This window comes from Bombus vancouverensis, chromosome 1, assembly GCF_051014615.1.
Source record: "Bombus vancouverensis nearcticus chromosome 1, iyBomVanc1_principal, whole genome shotgun sequence".
In the NCBI taxonomy this organism is placed as follows: Eukaryota; Metazoa; Arthropoda; class Insecta; order Hymenoptera; family Apidae; genus Bombus; species Bombus vancouverensis.
The window spans coordinates 11274559-11299132 of NC_134911.1; the positions used below are offsets into that span (position 1 = coordinate 11274559).

Genomic DNA, 24574 nt, shown 5'->3' on the forward strand with positions numbered 1-24574 from the left:
AGAATTACTTTTTCTACTAATTAGAACTTATTAATAATTATTAAAAGATATTGTTACTATAAGTTAATTAAAATTTAATTTCATAAATATCTATAGTCCGATCCTACTGTGGAAGACTGTCCTCGTAACCGTAAGAAAATCTTAAAAACTGCTATATAAAAATGTAAGAATATTAAGGGTTGGTATCAAAGAAATTGATTTAATAAAATAGATGCATGATCTCTTTAATATTCTTTGTATTGAAATGAAAAACTTTTTATACAGTTGATAATTAGTAATTTCCGTTTTAATAAAAATATCTCCTAATTATACTGTTGCTATGGGTAATATTCTTTATCTCAAGATCTCGTTCCGACAGAAATAGAAAACTATAGTGTTAAAAAACTAAGAATATGTATGACTATAAAAAAATAATAAACGAAGAAAAAAGAACAATAGAACGAGGTAAGATATCACGAGATTAAAAACTTATATGAGGGAAAACTATAATACAATAGAGATATAAAGAGTTAAATATTAAGAGTTTTATTGGATTGTATATATAGATATCTGTTATAATGCTCTTTTACGTTTGTTTGTTTATAAATTACGTTTGCACCTTGTGTATGTAGTAATAAATACTTTATTTCAATCACATTGGTCGTTATTTTTAATATTTAAAAAATATATACAAAAATATTTACAAAGAAAGAAAGCAGCGTTTGTCACGCTAATAATATAGTCGATAGAAAAATAAATTCATAGTTCTACTTATAACCAGGATGGGGAGCTCAGTTTATAAAATGTGTGGTTCATAAATTAAGGAAGAAATGATATATTTAAAAAATTGCCGTATCTGTTCTACTGGAACGATTCGTAAAGCGAACATAATGATTTGGGCATAGTTCGTAGGCATTATTGTAAAAATCCATTGATATTACGTGACAAGAATTATTTTTACTTATTCATTAAACACGAATCTCTTATGTGTTTAGATTCGCGATTTGCGAGGCGACTTTATATTTCTATTAATCATTTTGCTTAGTCGCTAAAAAGCAATAACCTTTATATAATTAAAATTCCACCCTGATTTGTTTAATTACTTATTAAGAATTTTCACAAAATATTTAAACTATGCCTGGAAACAAATTAATAATGAGGTTGTGATATCATCGCATGATCGTATTTAAACGAAAATTTAGTGTTCGACATAAATGAAATAGAACTTAAAGCTGTCCAGGTATTTCAAGGCTGAGTTTTGAAACTTATGAACATCTTTGATATTATGAAATGTTTTTAGCTTTACAGTGAACATCGTGAAAATACGTTTATAAGTACATCAATTTTCAAAACATTCGCCCATTGTCATGACCCTGGAAAAACCTATGTCAATAAATATTTCAAACTAGCTACCTTTTTGTTAATCAGATGCGGAGCATTGTATGTACATTTAACATACAGCTAAAGAACATCATTATCATTCGCATGCATCAATATAAATAAAATGTTATATTCTTGTCCTTTTGATTATCTTTCGAATTGTCATTTGCAAAGAGTCACTCTTGAAAATATTTTTATCATCAATTACAAGACCTTCATACTTTCAATGGGTTGTGCATTGTTTAGGATAGCGTTTTCCAAGATCACCATTTGAAAATTATTTTACTTATTTACAATATGAATATTCAAATGGCCGAATGAAATAAAGTATAGCGTTAATAGATTTTCACGTAAAACATCTTTCACGTAAATGAATTTGTTTACAAATTGGAAAACGCTAATAGAAGATATTTCAAATGTATACTATTATGTATAAAGCTGTTTTTACATATATAATGATCATGTAAAATCATTTTCAATTTCTCTATGTAAAAAAATGCTATTAAAATTATCATCTTCGATTTGTAATAATGATGCATATATCATTTTGTCGATAATCGGCCTTATGGCATATAATTGCAAACATACTTCACACGTGTAATCGATTGAATAATTTGAGGTATTCCACATAGTGACGCAGCCATTGATTGCGTTCTTTTCCCTCGATTCTTTGGTCTTTTAAATTTTCTTTGGTTTTTCTCTTGTGTCTCTATATGTTCACTTAGATACCTAATATCTCACTTTTCACATTATGACCACAATAATTGATCAGAGCGTTTCGATCACAGACTAGTCTCCTCGATAGAATCCGCTCTTTGAAGTTGTCGGTTATCGTCGATACCAACAAAGTATGTTGTAACGAATCCTTTCGGTTTGACATACGTTTCTCCTCGAAGGTGACACTTAACATCTTGCTGTTCAAGAACAGCCGCAGTCTCTGCCGTAACCTATGTAAATGATCGTTATCCAAATCGAATAAAAAAATATACTTCTTTAAGCTAAAATTTAGTTTTAATCGAACCTGTATTTTTCCTGGAACACCTGTTGTATCCATTCTCGATGCCATGTTCACAGCATCACCCCAGATATCATACAATGGCTTTTGAGCGCCTACTACTCCTGCTGTTACTTCGCCATGTGATATTCCAATTCTTAGTCTGAAAAAATATTTTATTTTCATAAACAATTCAGATAAATGAATACAGATTTATACAGACATAAATATGTACCTATAAGGTTTCGACGTGTAAAAAGATTTCCTCTTCAATTTATCTAGTACTGCCATCATCTCGGCTGCGAACTGAGCCATAACTTTTACCACATTGTCATTGAAATTTTCCTCGCTTACTGTGCTACGCATCGAATCTCGTCGACCGGCTTCTAATCCACAAGCTGCCATATAGGTGGTACCTAAGACAATCGTAACGTTCTTCCATTGTGTCTTTACAACGCGTTTTAAAAATTCTTGTTTTCGTTCTATTCATTTACCAGCAATTTTGATTTTTTCAATTCGACAAACGTAGCATGGCTCAAATAATAATTTGTCAAATTCACATATGATCTCATTTAGATCTGCCAGAGTATTACTTCCATCAATGGATACATCCGTTAATGAAGCAAACATGACGGCCACGTTATTATGAGCTTCGTGATAGGGCTCGTTTTCTTCTGTTCTGTTCATGTTCAAATAGAACTCCGCTACATAAAATTTACACGTGATATAATTACGATCGTAATTGATTGCATTTTCATATTACTTAAGAATTAACATACCAACATGTTCTGGTAAAATATTACGGAGTAGAAGTTTATTAGCGTTCCTCGTATGGAATGCTTCATCTTGTTCCTTGGTCAATTGACGTTTCCATAAGTAGTCCAATCTGCTCAGATATTCTGCCTGAATAAATTTTTACTCGAGTTAATATATACGAGCAGTGTATTATTGAAGAAATAATGCTCTTGTCAATTTAAATACGCTCACCTGACGATCTATGAGATGCAACGAAAAGGCAAGGAAAACTATGCTTAAAATGTGAGCCAGTCTTGGTTCTAAATATGGATTCCATCTTTCGCCTGACTGTGAAAAAAATTGCAAATAAAAAAGACCTGCCACTAATTCACTTACAAATACCTTAACAAATTAAAAAAACTCTGATTAGAATTACCTGAAACAAATTTGAACGATACACCCAAACATTCCACGAATAAAATATCACTATTATGATGCCTATTACTAACTTTAGGATATAGTGGAGTCTCAAAAACAGAAAGCTTGTCAGAATTGCCAAAGAGCAAGTTTGCGTCATTTGCTAGAAATAGTCGTTGAATGAAATTAAAAACATTGTTTGGTGTTCTGGAAAGTTAAGCTAATAGAGAATCTACAGCATACAAGTACCTACTAAACAATCTTACCCAAGGTGTAGCCACACAATCAAGTTTCGTACCATCAGGATCCAACACGCTGGATGTTATATTATTACTTGCAAGCTCATTCACATTTTTGCATTCAAACTAAAATTATATAACAATTGAATACTTTAATTAATAATCTAATGTTTAACATAGTATATATTTATACTGTCAACCTACAATCATGTCAAACATGGCGCACGTTGCTAGCATTATCGTTATTACCAAGTATAGTACTGTCCTGAGGAATGCACTCCAAACAACCTACAGTATAGTGTAAAAAATATAATATAATACTCAATACTATAAAAATCACATGAGAGATGAGATATACAAGAATATTAACCTTTATGCTAGTTTGATATAGAAAACACAATAATTTATTGCGAGGATGCGGTATATGTCCTTCATGTTCATCATGTGGGTCCTTATATCGGTTCCACGCGAAGTGCATCCAAGCTATCGGCAGTAAAGCAATCAGAAATAATATCGCTGTCGCGTAACTAATCGTTGTGCTCAAATGCCACCTATAAATTAGAGTGTTGAAAACGTTCTCAATCTTATTCGTATTAATAATAAATATTCTTGCAAGGAAAACGTACTTAGAAAGAGAAAATGTAGGCACCAGGTAAATGAGTCCCATAAAAATCAGAACGAAAACAGCGGAACCGATATAAAATTTGAACAGTGGGTCTGGTTCTTTCAGAAACGGTATCTCCCAATTCCATTGTTGAAATGTTAAAAATATTGGATTCATCTCTTCCCACTTGCACCATTGCCTAGAAAATCATCAAAAAAATTCATCTTCAACTTTATATAGAACGCGTCAGAGTTGCTGAATGAATCAGAAATCGAGTATTTACTTCCACTTGGTGAGAGGCATTTTCTTAATAGCATTCTCCATCTCCGCATCTGCGGCTTTGAGCATCAGATGATAATCTCGCAAACAGGAGTCCATAAAGTGTGTACGTCGTCTGCAAGAGCCGGCGAACATATCAACGTGATTATTTATAGTAGCAGTAAGCCGTCTACTGCTTCTTGAGGCAGCGTTAGTAACGCTGCTTCGTACGTAGAATCTCACGTAATGCTTGTTGGACACCGGAGGGGTGCTTGGAGGCATGACTGTCAAGGTGTTCTCGCTGTTCTGCAACATGGTTCGCCTGTCAACGATGCGAAACCCTCGACGGAAGTTCGTTCAACGATTAAGAAGATATTGTCAGTGGCGTAGGAATTTGTTCGAACGTTGTTAAGTGTAAACAAATTTTTCATTCACATTCGCTTACCACGGGCTTCCTACGCCACTGGGAAATACGCACCTGCGTAGACGGAGGGTCTGGAGTCGAAGGTGTTATCAAGTAACTTCGAATTCCGTATTTCTTGAGAACCTCGTCATTCAAGGACTCCACAGGAACACAATCATATTCGTTAGCGTTCACGAGGTCTAATGTTTGCTGTGTAACATGAACCTTTCCGGGTTTTCCTGTTTGCTCCATTTTGTTAGCTATAACGACGTCGCGTGACCAGACATCATACTGCCACTTGTTGTTACCCAGGATTCCCGATATTATGTTGCCCGAGTGAACTCCTATTCTCATATTTACATCCACACCGCTCTCGCGACGTACTTTTGCTCTCACATCTTTGATGATCTTTATCATATCAAGGCCTAATTAATTAAGCTTTATTAAATTTCTAAGAAGTGAAAGTGATAAGAATGGATAAGAATATACATATTTTAAAATAAATAATTTACCTAAATCTACGCAGTTTTTTGCATGCTGAGAATTCGGAGTTGGTACTCCGCTTACGCAATAGTAACAGTCACCTAAGAATTTGATACGTAGAACATTATGCCTTTCGGAAGCCTCATCAAAACTACCGAACAAATCGTTCAATGTCTCTACTAATTTTCGTACGGGCAATGTCACGGTTAGTCCGGAAAAATTCACCACGTCAGCATATAAAATGCTTACGTTGTTGTGCGTTTCGACGCATAAATCACTAAAAACCAATGAATAATACTTGTTGCAAGTTTGAAGTCTTTGCGATAAAAGATATTTACTTATTATGGAATAAACATACTTGTGAGGACGTCCTTTGGGAGGAGGTTTTTTATGTTCTTCTATAAATCTAAAAATGTCCCTAAAATCTTTCTTTATCTTTGCAGCAATATGTTGAGGCAATATACTCCGCGTAAGTTGCTCCTGAAAATTGTTATTCGTTTTTATGAGAAAATACTTAATCATGTTCTAAGAAACTCGTTTATAGAAACATACTTCCTGATCTTTCTCATAATTCAACCGCAGTGTCGATTCCACACACTTGCGGTGATCTAGGAACGATCGTCTGATAACAATTTCATTCATAAATCTGAAGTACAATCCAAGACCATTTACGCAAGCAAAGTATATAGTGTCTGTAACGATCTGAAATATTTATAAATCAAATTAAAATATTGCAATAGAAAATTTTTTGATAACTCAAGAGAATAAAATAATTTTAAAAAATGTAGCTCTTTATACTTTGATTTTAACTGTTGTTCTGTGAAAGATACCAAGACCTATCTTTCAAAATGACAAATTCACTCTGTCAGCTCATTATTTAATCATTCCGAACAGTCTGCTATTTGAAGATACATTTATACAGTTTTTAACGATCCGACGTCAATAAGCAGCAAACGTATGATATTTTTACCTTTGTGCTATAATCGAATGTGTTTCTGTAAGTGATTAACAAGAGAGTGGCTAGGTAACATATGGTAGCCGTGATCCCGAGTACGAAAGCGTGTAGATTCTCCGTAAGAGGCAGGAAAACGTAACACGCCAGGAGCGCGTGAGTCGCGTACGCAGGTCTGCAAAAAAAACAAACACGATCACATGTATATAGACGAAACGTATATAAAAGTTCATGGTTGTGCATTCATTAGCAGCAAAGGTAAAACGCAATTAACTGATCGCTAAATGGAATCTGCTAATGAGAATTGCACATTAGCTTAATCCTGGTATCGATTACTAATTATATTCATTCTCAAATCCTCAAACGGATACGTACAACAATAAAAGAAACAAATTAGAACTAAAAAAAACGGAGGGCAAGAAATAAACGATGCAAGGTATCAAGATATAACGCCAGCGACTTCATTAACTCGACCTGGGTGGAATAATGAAAAGATAACAATTTATGATACTAGCCAAGCTTTCTTATCTGTTCTGGAACATCTATTTTTAACACAAAAAATCATTACGATTTACCGATAATTTAAAGATAAACGAGGATACGACCGCCTAGGGAATTATCTCATGGAACCTCTTACAAAATGTTTCGCGCAATGAGATTAACATCAATTTTGTCGATCTTTCGCAATTATTATACATACTAACAGTTTTGAGGAAGTAAATCCAAAGTACGAGTTACAGAAAGCCGACTGTACCAATGAGAAAACCGAAGGTTGCGAATAATAATTAAACGGTGGCCTTGTCATGATTAGCCGGGAACTTCCCCGTTTTCTTATCGGCGTTACCTTATCGGTGGTATGTCGTCGTTATAGAGGAGGGTGTAGTACAAGGGAACGGCCAAGTCACCGACTACCAGTAGCACTACGATCAAGCAGGACAACATGACCGGTAAATAGGTGTTCCTAGCGATAATTTTCGACCTGAACGAGATTGCGATTAGCGGGCATAGTAGCGCGCTCACCAGACTGCAGATCACCACATCCGGCACACAATTCTCTATGCTGACCTACGAAAAAGTAGAGTAAATTTAGTGTCTCTTCTTTTGTCTCTCTCGCTCTCTAAATACTTAAAGCCCAACTGTACTTTTAGCTTTACCGATTAATTTCTACGTAATTTGAATGTATCCCGTGCGTGACTATTATTAGGAATAAAACTGGCCACTCCTTACCAATGAAGATTATCGATTCACTAAGAACTACAATTGTGACCTGAGTATACAGAAGTAATTGTAATTGCACGATATTTGCAATGCTATTGATGGAATTTAGAGGAAAATCTAAGTCGGATAAGTTGCAGTTTTTAGTACGCCTTCTTTTTTTTAGTATGAAAAATGAGTAATATATGGAAAATTAAGTATCGTTGTTTTTCTATCAACATTATGTTTTAATAAGTAAGATATTTTACAGATACTAGAATCAATTGTTTGTAGAAGATTTTAATCATTATTTGAAATAATTTGTATCGCGATAATCTAATTAAAGACGAAAGGGGAAGTTTTAATTAATAGGATATATTCTTCATAGTGTAGTGCGGTTCCTCGATAACAACTGGATACGTAGCTTCGAAACGGAGCGCCCTATTGTTTCATATTCTGTTTCTCACTTACCATTGTAACCAGAATCAAACAATACGTGATTCCGAGGGCCAATTGCAAGAGTACGAAGAGCGACAGATAACCATACTGAATCCTCCTTTGGTAAACCGTGAATAGCTTCTCTAGGCCCTTGTATTTGAACTGTTTCTGAAAGTGAAAGCTCACATCAGATTATGTATTCGGTGTGTGGCCGAACGATTGTTTGAGCTTTCTAAATAAGCTAATCATTATCACCGTCAACGCAACGATATTTTATCAATAATTATCTAATTAATTTTCTAACGTTTTTATAATAAAAATTGATGATAAAACTATGCATCGTCGAAATTTAAAAAACAAGGTACATCATTATTGATAAGACGATATTTTATCGATAGCGATCTGATTAATTTTCTAACATTATTATAGAAATAAAACTTGATAGCAAAAATTATGATTTGTCCAAAAGAAAGCATGAAACATTCTTTAAAAAGCATCGTTTGTAAAAGAGAGTATATTACATTTAAGTTAAAAATAATGATTAATAACTGAAATAGCTGCAAGTACGCGATATACATTTTGCAATGCATTCCATCGACTTTCACCCGCGATCATTTAAATTTAACGCCTGATATAGCACATGATTGCCTCGTTAGCTTCCCAATGACTCAGAAATTGAAGTTCCTTAGAATTCGACTAATTAAAGTTATTAACAATAACGATCAAAAAACCAAAGTAAATGTGCAGAGATAGAAGAAGCGGGAACGATAATTAGTAAGTATTCGAACGGCTGCAAATGTTCCATTCCTGTCAGGTGTTTGTATAAAATGAGACTCGTCTGTGTATTTACAATGAACGAGCAAATACACGGCAAAAGAAAGAAAAATACTTAAGATCGAGGAGATTATCGATTTTAAGGAAAACTCGTTTTATATTGTTCTAATATAAAACCAGTTAAAGTACATTAGTAGCAGCGACACTTTTTACGCAGATGAGTATAGCATTCAACACATAAATCTTACAATTAGAATCACACGTGTTTGCCACATAGATCTTTCGAAGAACGTGACTTTTATATATGTACCTATACGCAATTACATATCATTTAGTGAAGACCAGTAATGGAAATCTCACACGATTCTTATTCTCTTAGTAAACATACATTGAGACACAAATGAAGAGAGACCACAGTAAAATTCCAGTCCTGGAAAAATACAAGAAAGATCCTTCGATGTTACCTACGCTCGGACCGATATGGAATCACATGTAACTGCGTCACAGAAGAAACACAGCATCGCGAGATATTAACTTAAAAAGGTGTTTAAAAATCTATAGCAAACACAAGTAACGATATTACAAACTAAAGATACTAAAGATAAATAATAAACTATCGGAATTTGATTAACCATCTTTAAAATAAGTCACTATATAAAATCACACCTTTCTGTCAAAATGGTACTTCCTCTTCCTTTCGTTTTATCAAACAGGACAGTATCTTAAATCGATTCTAAACTTTCTCAAACTTGTAATTTTATATTCCAAGAACTTGCTATATATAAATAGTGGTTTCACGCGACACGATTAAATAGTATATATCCTTTTATGAAGAATAACTATTATTCGATATCGAACGGAAACCACAATAGCCACAGTAGCCACAATTTCATTGATGGAAGAGTCAAAAAACTCGGCGTTACCAACGTGCGCGTATCTCCGACAGTCACCGGCTGTCTGATGTAAAATCACGGTAGCTGACGTGAATTATGCGGCTCGTAAAGCACGATAAAAATCGTAGCGGGTATCGCGGAGCGCAGCCGCGCCTCCGCACGATACGGCGTGGGTCTCCTTTTCACGGTTTCCTGCCGCAGGAAAGCGACGATGCCAGGCGAAACTCTCGAGGCTCTCTCCACCGGGAAACGAACGAGTTCCCGTCTACATTTCGCGCGTGCGTTTTCGTATCCCGCGAACCTTTCGTCCGGTCCGGCGAATATTGATCTTCAATCTCTCGGGCCCGACCACCTTTTTCTCTGTCCCTATTCTCCTTGTGTGTAATCGTCATAACATTGCTGTCTCCGTTTCTCGATCACAGTATCTAAATTGATTGTGAGTTAGCAGTATATATATAGTCGATATAGGCAATATGTTTGTGAGGATTTTAGCGAATATACCTATTGCTATCCTTAATCACAATGTGCTGTTTATTATTTTGACACATCTGAGAAAACTGAAGTTTTGCTATTCTTTTGTAGTATTTTTGTTTTGTGTTTTCTTTGTTCAATTAAATTTTTAGCGGCTTATATAATATATCTTTGCTTAATAGAAAAGTTAAATTAAAAATGAAATTAAAAGTGAAGTTAAAAAGTAAATAATCGTTTCTAGGATTATCATAAATTAACAAAGATTCAGTATATCGTTAGTTGTTCTTAGAATTATTTCAATAGTATCTTAAGAGAACATTTCAGTCTGTAAATCAATTGAAGTTTCTGTAATTGGTATTTCGCGTAAGTTAACAGGAAGTACTAAGTGAATTAAGAATCATTTCTGAAAAAATTTCCAAATAAAAACAGTGTTCCAGTATGGGAGTCGTTGTGATTCCAAGTTTCATTTTTGGGCACAAAATATAATATACTAGACAATACTAGACATAAATCTTAGATATAATCGATATTGCGTGAAGGGATTGGAGAGATCAGAAAATATTTAGCATTCCAGTGGCAGCGAGATTAGAACTTTCGATAACGTTGCTCGTCGATAACGCGACCATCGTAAACTGTTTTGGAAGTTAGCAAGAATATAAGACCGCCTAGAAAAGATAATCGTGTACTTGTTTATGAACTAAATTCCTTAATATATGATAGATGTATGTACTTACATATATCTTCTAGATTGACGGGAAATGAAATAGTTTTTCTATTTGAAGGATACGAAGACGAAGATAGATAACGAAAAATGATATCATCTTTGATATTCCTATATCATTCAACGAGGAAATGTTTTAATGATTGCCAGGAAAATGGCGTCAGTTTGGAAACTCGCAACACTTCGATATCAAACGCTTCCTCGCATCATTGAATTACCACGAAGGACGTGATCCAGATTGAATAAATTTTTCTCTATTGCGATTATCAAAGGCAGTTGTTGATATAAGCTCGATGATATTGTAACAAATAAACTGTTCGAACGATCGTTCGCCATGAAAAAATCCAACTTTTCCTTGTAATCGATAGAATGAGAAAAAACATGATATAACATCGGACTACTCTTTAATTTTTAGCGTTAGCGATTGCATGCAGTTGAAAAGTTATCGAGACCCGTCTTCAATAGATAAAGCCAACGATAGTCAGTCGCAATTTCACGGAAATCTTGGCGACATTACTAGATAGTGATTTTTCGCATTCACTAATGCTTCCGTGGCCTTCTCCTTTCATCCTAATGTCATCCTTATAATTCAATTATCGTACGCGTCGGAAATGTTTTGCAAAATGTATGAAACACGGCTAAGCAGGCGGAAATGTTTACTTATGACTAGAATGATACGGAAATAAGACGGATTATCTTTTGGTCGAAGTACATATATCGACTTCGAGCCGAATGCTATTACGTGAAAATACATTAGATTAAATTCGTTGCTCTCTAATTATCTCGTTTATATCGCGAATATAATCATCAGCGACTACGAAACGATATTTCACAAACATTTTTCAGACGCGAATGAAATTAATAGAATTTTCTAGAAATGTCCTTCCACGGGACTTTAATATCCATCCGTTGAATTCTAATGAAGCTCGCGAGTAACTTTACTCGGTTTAATTCATGCGCGTATCAGCTTCACACACTGATATATATGATACTACCATCGTAATTGAAATATATGATTGAAACGTATGATTAAATACGTGTATGTATTCCTTTTCTGATAAAAAAGAATTCATTTATAATTCTAATTAGGATCGCTCGCTTATTATGCAGTGAAATGCTTAATCGCAGAGTAAACAACGCGTTTAACCCTTTCGTTCCAAGTGGTAGACATAAATATTTTAAATTACTAGAAAACTAGGAGGAATATTATGTCACTCCACGATTTTGTGCTATCGTCTTCAAGCTAATTACCAATATACAGACAATGCACATTTGCACATGTTACGACTAAATAGATAACCGTTTCAAAACAGCTGATTTTTGTCTTATCTTCGATTTGGGAGAAAATATTTGTATTCGGAGATGAAAGAGTTAGACGGAGTTGTTTTCGTTCTAGGATATTCGATATTTCTTGCGACGTTTGAACGTTACCGGTCACGATCACGATCAGCAAACAATTGTTGCACTCACTCGCAAACTGGAGCAGGTCCACTCGTCGAGGCTATTCGGGGAGACGATTCGGCCATCGCCCATGTGCAGAGAATTCAAGGATGCACGAGTGACCAGACCCACGTCCATTTTTCTCGAGAGATTGTTCTCGAGTCCTGTTCCTTCTTTTCTGCCAATCAAAGAGACACAATCGACGACGATGACCAGGACGACGGCGACGACAAGGGCAACGACAACGACGACAACGACAACGACAACAACGACCACACAGTTGTTCGATCCATCGCGGCTACAATCCACGATCCGACTGATCGTATGTGAAAATGACTCACCCTGAATCGACTCTCGGCTCACTGGCCGTGTGCTTCGTGTTCTATCGTGCTATTCGTGTCGCCTCTAAAGTACTACCGCGTTATACGGTTATGTCGTTTTATCGTGATAAGGGAAATGGGCCACTCTAAACGCTGGCTTCCCTTCTCTGTCTATAACATTTCCCTCTTCGACTCCGTGGACGTTTAACGAACGCGTGGTCACGCTTTTCCGAGCTTTCAGCCTTTCAGAGGCGCATACGAGCACGTGATGCCTCGCTGCCAAAGCGATAAAGCCACTTGCCCGTTGTCCGAGATCACGCTCGTGATTTCATTCCGCCGGTTTGTCCTTTTAAGCCGCACGACCGATGTTCGTCGGATTCGTTAGTCGGGTTCCTTTCGATTCCGCGAAACCTCCTACGTTCGTCGTTTATAATTCACATGTGCTTGTCCGGCGATCGTTCACCACTGAAAATAAAATGATAGATTCGTGTGAGTGTCTCTGTAAGAATGTAAGGTCGTTTAACAAAGAGATCGTTAGTGAAATATCATGGATCATACAGTGCTATTTTAAATAAGCGTAAACGTAGAGTGCACGTGAATTAAACGCAAGAAAGATTGAGAAGAGTAACATAGACATGTGTTTGCTTTAATGGTATCCATTATCGTGATAGGCAACTTTCTCTGTCAGATTCACGCTCGATGCATCTTCATTAGAAGCGACTCGTGATTAGGAAGGATGAAAGATCCTTTCGAAATTTTATCGAGCTCGTTTCATCGAGACTCGTTCCATATTATCATTTATCCTTGATTGATCTCGATCCTCGGTCGATAATCAGGTAGTCTCCTGGTATACATATATACTGAGAACTTGATCACCTGATTGTGACGCAGGTTTTGTACAGAGGTACGCAACTGATGCGAAGTTTTATGTTTATTTTCTTCTATCGTGTAATGCATAATTTCCCTACTCCAACGACATTTTAAAACTACTCTTCAACAGCTTCACTGATAATCTTAAATCTATTGTAATATTCGTCAATCTGCAGAAAGAAAAAAAAAATTATTTAACAGTAAATGTATAGATAGAATCGATTCATCTCGTATTAGTATATACTTATTGGCGCGAAAATGATATTTGCAAGCAACAGTTCGGTCATTGCGTTTGTTACCTCACGCTTGAGTATTCCTTGCTGCCGGAAATAATACATGCATCTATGAGTTAAATTTCTACCGAGAACTGTGAATACGCATATTTTAATTTGCATCGAGTCGTTTAAGAAATGACACAGTCTTATTTTAAACTACTTGCAAAGGTAAATACAGAATATGTATATATAACCTTGACTAATAAATTTGTGATTTTCGAGACTGCAAAGAAATGAATGAAGACACTAAAAATACCAGCCATAAGAATATTTAAAATATCATAATACTTTGAAATATATTAAAACTTTCAACTACAATTGAAAATATTCAGCCTCTAAATCTCTAATAAAAATTTACACTTGGGAATATTGATTAATTATTAATTGTTAATTGATTAATACAAACTATGTAGCATACTTGATAGAAACAGCAGTTATGGAGCGTCAAACGATACTTAAAGTATTAAAACGATAATAATTAATGTCCAGACTCGTACAAAAGTCTCCAAGTGCAGATACAACAGATCTACTCATATACGTGCGAAGAATTGCAAATCATGCATGCTGATTCAAAAACTCGACGACCTCCCACCGCGTCTACAACAAGTCAGACCGTCAGACGTCTTTTAATCGTCGTGTCTTAATTACATCCTGCTCTCGTTCCTTCGCATGTGAGCGAAGCCGTGGACGCTTCACGTAGCCCTTCGAGTCGTTTCAACGACCAAATCCAATCGATTCATTAAATAAATGACGGTAGAAGAAAGGATACAATTAGCTTGTTAGTCAAGCAGGATGTTTTCCGCACTAACAAATAAACCACGAAGGAACGAATCGATTATTATACCGTTCAAGACAGCTAGGAAATTATTGGCTCAAATGACTTCATCAGTGGGTAAGAATTCGATGCTTAAAGAGCTCCAGTATTCTATACAGGTAATCACCAAATACATATAATCTAACATAAAATATTGTGTACAAATATATTTTTTACAATGATTTATAAACATAGCTACCTAATCCTCCTTTTCGAATGGAATCTGCATAATAATTGCGAAATAGCGAAGTTAGTGATCGTGTAGACTGTGATCTTTCATCGATCATACTTTTGCCAGAAACATCGACTATTGTTAGATTATTAGCCGGATAATCGAGCAATCGACTGAGTCATGCTATTGATTTCAGTCTGTAATTACAGTGTTAAAAAAAGAACGGTGTCTTTGTAATTTTATGACAGGATAAAAAGCTGTTACGACACCATCCGTGAAGATAATCAGTTCGTTTGTTCATCCTGCAATTCAAGAGGATCGAGCATCGATAACCGGTGAAACTGCATTGTTGAAGATCCTTTATTCATGTGTAAATATTTACACCAATATGATGTGCAAAATAGAATATAAAGCTCCGTACATAAGATGCATAATGAAAGAAAGAAGTGTGCACGATAATCAAGTATGGCAGCAATACATCCAACGAAATATTCTACATCCCTAATAAATTAGATAAAAATAGATAAATAATTTGAACATACACGGACCTTCAGAATAACTACTAGAGTATTATGACAGCTTTTCTTTTATATTTAAGTAACAAGTAATAAAATTAATATGATCGATGATTACTTACCAATATTATTAGAACGATATCTCCCTATGATTCTAATTTCCGCCAAACTATCCAGTATAGTAGCAGACGATGTACACGTTTCCACTATTTAGACACGTTGCTCGGACAATTCATCGATGGATCACACGATTTAACCGCGTTGAGCCGCCGCGCGCAATAAACCACTTTCGTCTGACGAAACTTTCCACTAGCGATATCTCCATGAAGCATGGTAAGCTCGGCAGGTACACAGTCGGGCCACGGACATGGGTCGTACACCTACGACTCCTTTTCGATTCGAGTCATGATGGAGAACCCAAGGACACAAACCAGCATCAAGCACTCGATATGCGTGCACGTATAAGGTGTCCAAGAATTTCAGTACTCTCCGGATTTATGTATCTACTTCGACGCCTTATTGTTAATTACTCCTTACAATACGTTCCTTTACGATCTATTTCTTATATGAGTTGGCCAAAAGTCATATTAATTAACTCCATAAATTGATAAGTACAAAGATAAGAATTTATGCTTATTTGCGCCACTTTCCTACGGCAAATAAGCTTATGGAAATACATAATTTGTTCCTTCGAGTCGTTTAATATTAATCATGTATCTAGGTAGTCAAATTGAGAAACTTAGAAAAGATGAAGTTGGTTAATTCGACTTCTGCAAAGCTTGTATATTTATTATATATGAATCTATTATATATTATATATGTATGGTAATCATCGTAAGAATGAGAATATTGATTCATTACAATATTTCTCATGAAATCATTGAGATTTAAAAATTCCAGTTTAAAAGATTGCATTTTGTATGAAGTATGAATTTGTCTGTTTTCGATCAATAAGTCAGGATTTGAGTACAGATCGAATATTTTAGCGTACATATAAATAGATGATGATATCGGAGTTTAGTTATTTGTAGACCAATCGATATTTCAATTTTGAATATCCACTTCTGAAAATTCTTCCCGCCCGTTCATCGATGCATTGTATCGCGAACGAAATCTACGCTTACGCAACTGGCAGAGCAGGCATTCTTATGCTTTCTAAACACGAGAAACATTGTTAGAATTAGTCTGAATTCAAGGAATACTACATTCAAGAAAAGGATAACATTTATGGAAAGTTTAAGTTACACGTAGTAACGTAGTAACATATATGCTCATTTTGCCAAACAGGTTGACACCACAAAACAAAAAATATAAAAATTGATGAAATTATATGAGATAAGTATCAATCTAGTGCTTTGGTATTAAAACTTAAAAAATTTCAAAAAGTGAAGTTAACCACTTTGGCTTATGATGTACATATACAAGTCAACAAAAGCATATTAGAATTTTAATACACCGTGTACGTAGGTGCGTATACCTGTGGGTACGCACACAGTTAATTCATCGATGACTAACACACTCGGCTCAATGGCATGAAAAGAACCTCGATAACACTTTATGACTTCCGTCGTCTCACTACACGAAGGTCGTCGTTCGACAAGTTTGTGTGTCAAACCGATATATAAAAACGAGACATCATCTGATTGTGAAAATCGTTATGACAATATATGAAACACTTTCTCAAAACGAGTTGCACCCTTTATAGGAAATACAGTCGGAGACAAAAATTAATGCACAGATGGTGAAAGTAAGTATCAATGAAGTTTAATGAAACTAGTGCTATTGTTATACATACCTAAGGCTTATCTATTATATGCCGTTATAGTACGTAGATTATTTAGTAAATAACTTAAATTAATATTTACATTTTTGTGTAAACAAGCAAAACATTTAACAACACATCATTGATACATATTTCCACTATTTGTTCACTTATTTTTGTTTTCGATTATATGTTTTATATTTCAATTTCGATTCTCGTTTTAGGGATCGTTTCGATTCTCGTTTTAGCGATCATTTCGATCACATACAAATCGATTTGATCGATAATGATATATTTTTGTTTCTTGGGATAAGTACATATATTTAATCATTATTGAAATTATTTTGTTATACATATACTGAGTTTTTTATATATAAAATATCTACTAATAAAAATAATAGATAGATGAAAAAAAATAATAGATAGATAAAAATTAAAAGAATAAATAAATAATAAGTAAATAATAAAAAATACGATACCTGTATTATGATGCAACTCATGTAATGTTTGTCTATGCAATCGTATACGTATCATTAAACATAGATATACATATCTATGTACGTACGTAAAAGTAATATTTTTGTTTAACGAATATGCAAAAAATTGTATATTCTAGTTTCTCCAACAGACTATTTTTCAAGAAGATGGGCGTCATCGTAGAATATTTTAATTTTGAAGCACATGTATATAACTGTGGATCGTAATCCAATATTTCTATCAATTTCTATCTGTGCTATTAATCCATAGGTGAACAATAATTTCCTACTTCGATTTCTGGCAATCTATTTTATCAATAACAACGATCTCTATTAGATTCCCAAACCTTCGACTTGTAATTGTGCACTTTTTATATTAAAAAACTTGAGTAATAACACTAACGATTTAGAGAACTTTTTAAACGGAAAAGAAAGATTATAATTTAAAAAATTCAATTATAGTTCATGTTGTTAAGAATCATCAATTTTTATCCAATTAAAAATTGCCATTCATTTCTTTCGCGGTTACAATTCCGTTTAGGATTTCGTACTCATATTTCCCACACAAGTATTAATTTAATGTATATATCATAATGTACATATGTATAATACTTCATCAATATAATATACAAACAAACATATACATACAAACTTTTTTCCACTTAACACTATACAGTGGTGAACATTGAAATGCTAATAATTCGCCATTAACATGATTCTCTCCCTAATCTTTGCACAAATATACCATAATTATATCTTATACTTTTTATACATTGAAATAGTATGTGATAAATTAACAAGACGAATATTTGATAATTTTATGAGGGTACAACGGCCCGTTAAGTTATCTCGTACTCTTAAATAAAGTATTAATAATGTGGTAAATTTAACGTCTACTATAATTTTGACAATATATGTTACTGACTGCAACGTTCATTCGCTATATTTATATATTTTTAATTAAATTAAATGAATATAAAGTTATTCACAATAGTAAAACATTTCGACCAATTGTAGTAGTACAAACATAATAAGCATGTATAATCATATGTTTGCCTAAATAAACAACGCAATAAATTTTCTGTCTTCTGTTAATGACTCATAATAGCAATATCGAAGAAATTTTTAACTCTTTAATAAATATGAACTTCGATAAAATTAAATGGAAATTTATATAATTTAATAATTATATAATGAAAAAAAATACAAAACCTGTTTGTAAAATCAATGTAGTGCAACGGTTTTATTTTTCAAATGATACATTTGTGTTCAATGTATACACATAATGCTTCATGCTATATGCACCACTCTTGATTAGAAACAAACAGAACGTAATAACAAATGGTTCGGTTCTAGGTATATATAACAGCTCTAAAACTTAGTTTCCAACAAGTAGATGTGCAATAAATTAATTCTTTTAATTATTCTGATTATATTTTTATATCAAGTTAATTTGTGGAAGTCAATACTTATTATTCAATAAGTCTGCTTGTATTTATAAAAAAGAAATTAAGAAAGAAAAAAATTGTGTAGACTAGAATTTAATATATGTTGTCTAGAAAAAGGAAGAAGTATTTCCATACTAGGTGTATTTCTCTGTAAAATCATACAGTATTACAAAATATGAGCACCAAAAAAAGCTTTAATAGTATACTGTTACTATTGATGTGATTAATTGCACTTATTGACTGTTTGATATTATATAAAAAGAAATATAATTTCCATAATTATGATGTTTATAAATAATAGACACTGTATGGATGTATATAAAATTGTTAACTAGTATAACTAGTATTGAAATCTTCAATTCATTAGATATAACTTAAAAACATGAGATATATGGCGCATATCACTTCCGTTGATATGCAAATGTCTTCATCTATCAGTCTGAATGTTTGTTGCAATCCGGAACAACCAAAAACAATAGTTTTCGAATCCATGTTGGAACCTAAGAAAATATGTACTGAATGTTCGTGACAACTTCCGCTGGAAGATCGACAAGCACGGAATTCCATTCATCTGGGAAGTCCCGCTGGGCAGATTTAACGAACTCCACAACAATACTTTTCGCTTCTGCATAAAAAACAAATATAACATAATTTAATATATATTACGATAATTTCATAATATTTTACTGCGTAGAATAATAAAAAAACATAGCATAGCATACCATCATCTGTAGTTCTGTTTTCATGTAATATGCTGACTGCAACTCTGAGTAATATGTTCATGTATGACCGTAAAATGGGATGACCAGCTTGATATAATGTTAATATACTTCTAAAAACCGCCTTATTCTCTTCAAAATCTTCTTTTAGTGGCAACTGCTTAACAAAAATTGGAAATACTTGATCAAGTGGCACGTTCATATAATTAACGATGATAAGCCGTGCAATTGCTCCAACTATATTATCACGTGCTCCTGCATGTGATTCTTTATAAATCGCATTTGACAAAACTGTTAAAATATCGGGAAAATGCCTATTAAATTGTTGTTAAGAAAAAAAGAAAATTGTATAAAATATTATAATAATGATATATTAGATAATTAGATATGATATATTAGAAGGATACATATAAGCATTGCTATGCAATGCAAGTTCGCCAATTCCATATATTGCGTTATTTCGAACTTCAGCGTTTGGATCATCTACAAGTTTCAAAAATGTAGGAAGCAGGATATGTATGAAATTAGACGTTTGTTGTTTAAGGGCTGTAAAACATTCTGAGATTGTACCAACTGCAAAAGATCTTTGAGCTTCTGATTTGTTTCTTCTCTGAAAAGATTGTTTAATTTTTAAATTATGATATAACAATTTATATTAATAAGTGCATATCTGAAAATAGAAAGAGTCATGTACCGATCTTTCTAAGAGCATTGGCAACACAGTTTGAAAATAATGCCCAAAGTCTTCTGGTGGGACTACTTTTCCAAAATTACAAAATACGTCACCCGCACATTCAACTAATAATTCATCCTGTTCAGCTTCAATATCTAAGTCTTCTGCTTCTTCTTGATCTTGACATTCCGTTTTTCCTGTCAAAAACAATTTTCTTTGTATAGTTGAAATAACAAAAATATAATCTACATTGAGTCTTTACCTGACATGACATCAATGACACAATTCATAATAGCATCTTTATGACCTTCTCCGATAAGAACATCTGATTTTATTTCTTTTAGAAGTTCTGCATAAGCATCTAAGCCACTAATAGCTACTGTTCGTTCATCACCCAACCTTATCAATTCAGACAATTTTGGAATAAATACAGAAAGAGCTTTTAATAATGCTTGTTTTCCTTCGTTAGTATTAATATCTGAAAAACTAAAACAAAACTGTAGAATGGCATCAATGACAGCTTTACGAATATCTTCTTGTGGATAATTGATTAATTTGAATGTTTCCTCAAAAGATTTTTCGAGATATGGCAGAAACGCTTCTCTAAAACAAAAAATATGAAACTATTAGAAAAAAATATAAGATCAAATATGAGAAAATATTAAATATTTTACCCTGTATTTTCCGCAATTTCTTTTAAGGCTAGAATTGCTTCTTCTTTTTCTTCAATGTATGCATTCTCAACACTATAACCCGCCACATCGTCGTCATCATTATCTTCTTCATTATCTGTATTTTCAATATCTTCTTCATCATTTTCATTTTCATTTTCACTAAGGTCATCATAAACCGGAAAGGCAGAAGTTTCGTCCTCCTTAAAATGAGGCTGTCAAAAATAGAACGGTATAAGCATGAATATAATTAATTTGTTTTTCCTCATATATACATATTTCACAATTTGCTTGCATACCACTATGCCTTCTGAACTTTGTATGCTTGTAATCATATACTCAATGATTTCTGGTAAAGCACCTGCTATTTCTTTTTTCATTATCGTACTAATTGATGCAAACAATCCATAAATTGACTTTTTCAAATCCGGATCTTCTGTTTCTTTCAATAACTTCATTCCGAAGTTAAGAGACCTATCAGCTAAAGGTGCAAAATTTTTATCGCCTATTGTTCTTGCGATTACTCCAAGGGTATCTGCAATATCAATTAAATATTAATGTCATTGATAAAAATTACATGAAGTTTAAATGTTCTTATTCATACCAACTGCTTGCACTTGAAGACACATAGTTTCTTCTATTTGTTTTTCTGAAAGATAACCATCGAGAATAGTAATGATTTTTTCAAAATATGGTAGCATGTGCTCTTTACTCGCCATAGCAGCTGAACCTATGGCGCTCAGGGCAAGTTCTGTAACATGGACTGGAGTATCCGTACTCAAAATTTCAAAGAGTCTTTCCATTAAAGTTGGTAAATACGGTAAAAGACTTTCATTCAAATTTTCACAAAACATTTCCAATGCATAAAACATACGATCAACCGAAGGTGGTTCTTTCTTTTCTTGCTTAATATGCGCGCATATTTGACCAAGATATTCGAATAATACTGGTAATAATTCGGATGAGTATTGAGAAATATTTGGCTGTAAGTGTTCAGAAAACTGCCCAAGGGCAAAGAGTGCAGCATTACGCACTACCGGAGTGGGATCACTAATTCCTTGACAAGTGCAACGTAAGAAGGATTCGAGATATTTAGTGCGGATATATTCTGAACAACCTTCTGCTAATAGCGCCATTGCTAAGTATGATGCTTTCTTTGCATATACATCTGTACCTTGCAGGCTAGGTTCTATGTATTGCAACTATAAAAATAATAAAAGAATAAAATATTAGATATATTTTACAAAACAAAAAATTGTTACAAATATTTTAAGTCATACCAGTTGTGGAACTAGCTTCTCTGGGGGTAAATGAAGTGCAAGTAAATCTAAAGTTTGAGTAGCACATGTTACAGGAGTATTGTCTTCATTATCACCACTGAAGTAAACCTCATCATTGTCATCCTCAGGTGGTGTAGACATAAGATTAAATAACATATCTATAAAATTGAATTCATAAAATATATATTATCATACAAGCAAAAATGTTTGTTTACAATGTAAACACATTTTACCTAAAATTGGTTCAACAAGTTTATGTTTGATTATGGCTTTCTTTTTTGTTCTAGCTAACCAACCAATAAAACCAACTGCTTTAACTCTGAGGGCATCATCTAATGCTTTGTTACCAGCAATAGCAAGGCACATAGTAACAAGAGCTTTGACATGTGGTGCTATCACAGCAGCTCCATGTTCACATAATTCATCTAATAATTCAAAACATTGAATAGCTTTATCTTCATGAGAAATAGTAAGAGATTGAATTGTGGTCATTATTTGTGGCATCACTTGATGATAAGCATTTATCATCTATAGAAATTGTTTGTCATTAGATATAATTTTCTATACTTTCAATCAATATTTAATCATTATATATACAACTCACCCTTTGATTGCCTTCAACAAAGGGAACAAGACTCTGCATTGTTTTTAAAATATAATATGCTACAGGATTTCCCAAATCTTGTAGACTATTTAATGTTTGTCCCAAAAGATTTGCAAGTGATACAGCATGTATAGAATAGGTATCAGGTGCAATTTCAGTCATAATAGACAAGGTATATGTTCCCAACTATAACAAAATTATATATTACGATCTTACAATATATAAAGTAATTATTATCATTTCATACCTCTTTATTTATTAAATTTTCACTAGTAATCAGTTGCTGTACAAATTGCAAAACTTCTGGCCATTCTTTATTAGGCAATTCATGTTTTACAATTGTGCCTATCAACTGTGCAATCGCATTCTTTACCATTTTTTCTGGTTCATTAACTAATGCCTAAAAAATAAAAAAATTATATTTGTTTTCATTAAAATAATATATGTTCCAAAATAATAGTTTCTTACCTGCAAAATTACTGTCTTAAATTCATTGCGTATATGTTGTGGTAATTTCAACCAATGTTTCCCTTTAGCGTAACGCTTCCTTAGCAATACAGCTGCATATTGCCTTACCTAAACATAGATAATTCTTTGTTATGAAACATAGCAAAAATAAAACATTTGTAGGAATCAAAAATAAAAACCTGTGAATTTGTTGACGATACAATAAGTTGACATAATGTTGGTGTACTTTCTGGCTTCTTGAAAGCTTCTCTAAGTTCTGCAGTTCCCTGCAAATATTGTATCAATATATTATCTTATATATCTACTTATGTGATGTAGATATTAATGACTTTGGAAGATATACCAATTAGCAAAGTGTATGCTCATCCTTATTTAATAAAGAAACTGAAGGAGTACATGACATGCATATTAAAACACTAATGATAGCAAGAAAAATGAAGACATAAGAAATAAAATGCATGGTTACTTGTGTAAAACAATTTATAAGACAGAAGTAGTTATTTTTGTTAAAATATTAAATATAGATCAAGTAAAATATTTCGATCTTCTGCTTTAAATGGTTAGCAATAGAAGCAAACACGTGTTTCGAACATTACAAAGTTTCCTTTTTTTATTACACGTCATTTCACTAAATATACCTGCTGAATAGATGTGTTATCCGCTACAAGTAACTTTAGTAATATCTCCTCCATTATTAGTTTAAAATTAGTAAACAAAATATAGATTTGGCAGTATTTCCGAACAAAGTAGCCGGCTGTCTACTACCGCTTTTCTGACCTGTTGGTGACGTAGTGACATCTTTATAATACTCTAATGCGCATGTGCGACATTCTGCTGTATAAAATACCTAACAAAGATTTCTCAGTATCAATTATTTCTATCGCAGATTAGCTTAAAATAATTGTAAAATATATCATATTCCATAACACCAATTCTTATTAGAGAACTATTTCGACACTTTAAAGAATGTTCATTTTCTACACTAAAATATCATGGCTGCAATTCAAGAAATTTTTAAAATGACTGTACGAGATCCGAGTTCTGTAGATGGCACTTAAAACGTTACGCATCACCGTGCGAATACAAATTTGTTGTTTCAGAAGTTTCAAGGTTTTAGTTTAAAATAATTTAT

The 24574-nt window shown here is 33.4% G+C and overlaps 2 protein-coding genes and 1 long non-coding RNA gene across 5 annotated transcripts; 1 reads left to right on the forward strand and 2 right to left on the reverse strand.

Moving 5' to 3' along the window:
* Positions 1–502: 502 nt before the first annotated feature.
* On the reverse strand, positions 503–15652 carry ACXD (Adenylyl cyclase X D). 3 transcript variants are annotated; one of them, XM_033327531.2, is made up of 21 exons: positions 15464–15652; positions 12406–13160; positions 8110–8244; positions 7289–7509; positions 6463–6619; positions 6045–6194; positions 5851–5972; positions 5522–5769; positions 5085–5434; positions 4632–4912; positions 4371–4547; positions 4115–4295; positions 3949–4032; positions 3772–3870; positions 3525–3668; positions 3341–3436; positions 3133–3256; positions 2848–3057; positions 2589–2769; positions 2381–2516; positions 503–2306 (listed from the first exon to the last, which is right to left on the reverse strand). In XM_033327531.2, exons 2-21 carry the CDS (start codon positions 12511–12513, stop codon positions 2142–2144), a joined length of 3369 nt encoding a protein of 1122 aa, XP_033183422.1. In that variant the 5' UTR covers positions 12514–13160; positions 15464–15652; the 3' UTR covers positions 503–2141. The 3 variants fall into 3 exon arrangements, with proteins under 3 accessions (XP_033183422.1, XP_076475319.1, XP_033183423.1); XM_076619204.1 differs by lacking the exon at positions 15464–15652 and adding an exon at positions 13254–13344; XM_033327532.2 differs by lacking the exons at positions 12406–13160; positions 15464–15652 and adding an exon at positions 9517–9812.
* Positions 13684–15460, forward strand: LOC143302817 (uncharacterized). Its single transcript, XR_013058623.1, has 2 exons — positions 13684–14773; positions 15075–15460. It is a non-coding gene; the product is annotated as an uncharacterized LOC143302817 (long non-coding RNA).
* A 2531-nt stretch (positions 15653–18183) lies between the features above and the next one.
* On the reverse strand, positions 18184–24225 carry LOC117153479 (importin-4). Its single transcript, XM_033327565.2, has 15 exons — positions 24081–24225; positions 23622–23708; positions 23443–23550; positions 23222–23374; positions 22975–23160; positions 22604–22898; positions 22371–22528; positions 21695–22292; positions 21390–21625; positions 21094–21305; positions 20682–21022; positions 20441–20616; positions 20154–20356; positions 19750–20060; positions 18184–19652 (listed from the first exon to the last, which is right to left on the reverse strand). Exons 1-15 carry the CDS (start codon positions 24132–24134, stop codon positions 19528–19530), a joined length of 3243 nt encoding a protein of 1080 aa, XP_033183456.1. The 5' UTR covers positions 24135–24225; the 3' UTR covers positions 18184–19527.
* Positions 24226–24574: the final 349 nt, after the last annotated feature.

Coding starts and splice junctions, on each gene's coding strand:
- ACXD (XM_033327531.2), bottom strand. CDS start 12,513: ATGGACGTGGGTCTGGTCACTCGTGCATCCTTGAATTCTCTGCACATG. Junction 5,770..5,850: donor CCCAAAGGACGTCCTCACAA/GTATGTTTATTC, acceptor ATTGGTTTTTAG/TGATTTATGCGTCGAAACGC. Junction 5,435..5,521: donor AAAAAACTGCGTAGATTTAG/GTAAATTATTTA, acceptor TTAATTAATTAG/GCCTTGATATGATAAAGATC.
- LOC117153479 (XM_033327565.2), bottom strand. CDS start 24,134: ATGGAGGAGATATTACTAAAGTTACTTGTAGCGGATAACACATCTATT. Junction 23,551..23,621: donor TATCGTCAACAAATTCACAG/GTTTTTATTTTT, acceptor ATCTATGTTTAG/GTAAGGCAATATGCAGCTGT. Junction 22,293..22,370: donor AGAAGCTAGTTCCACAACTG/GTATGACTTAAA, acceptor TTATTTTTATAG/TTGCAATACATAGAACCTAG.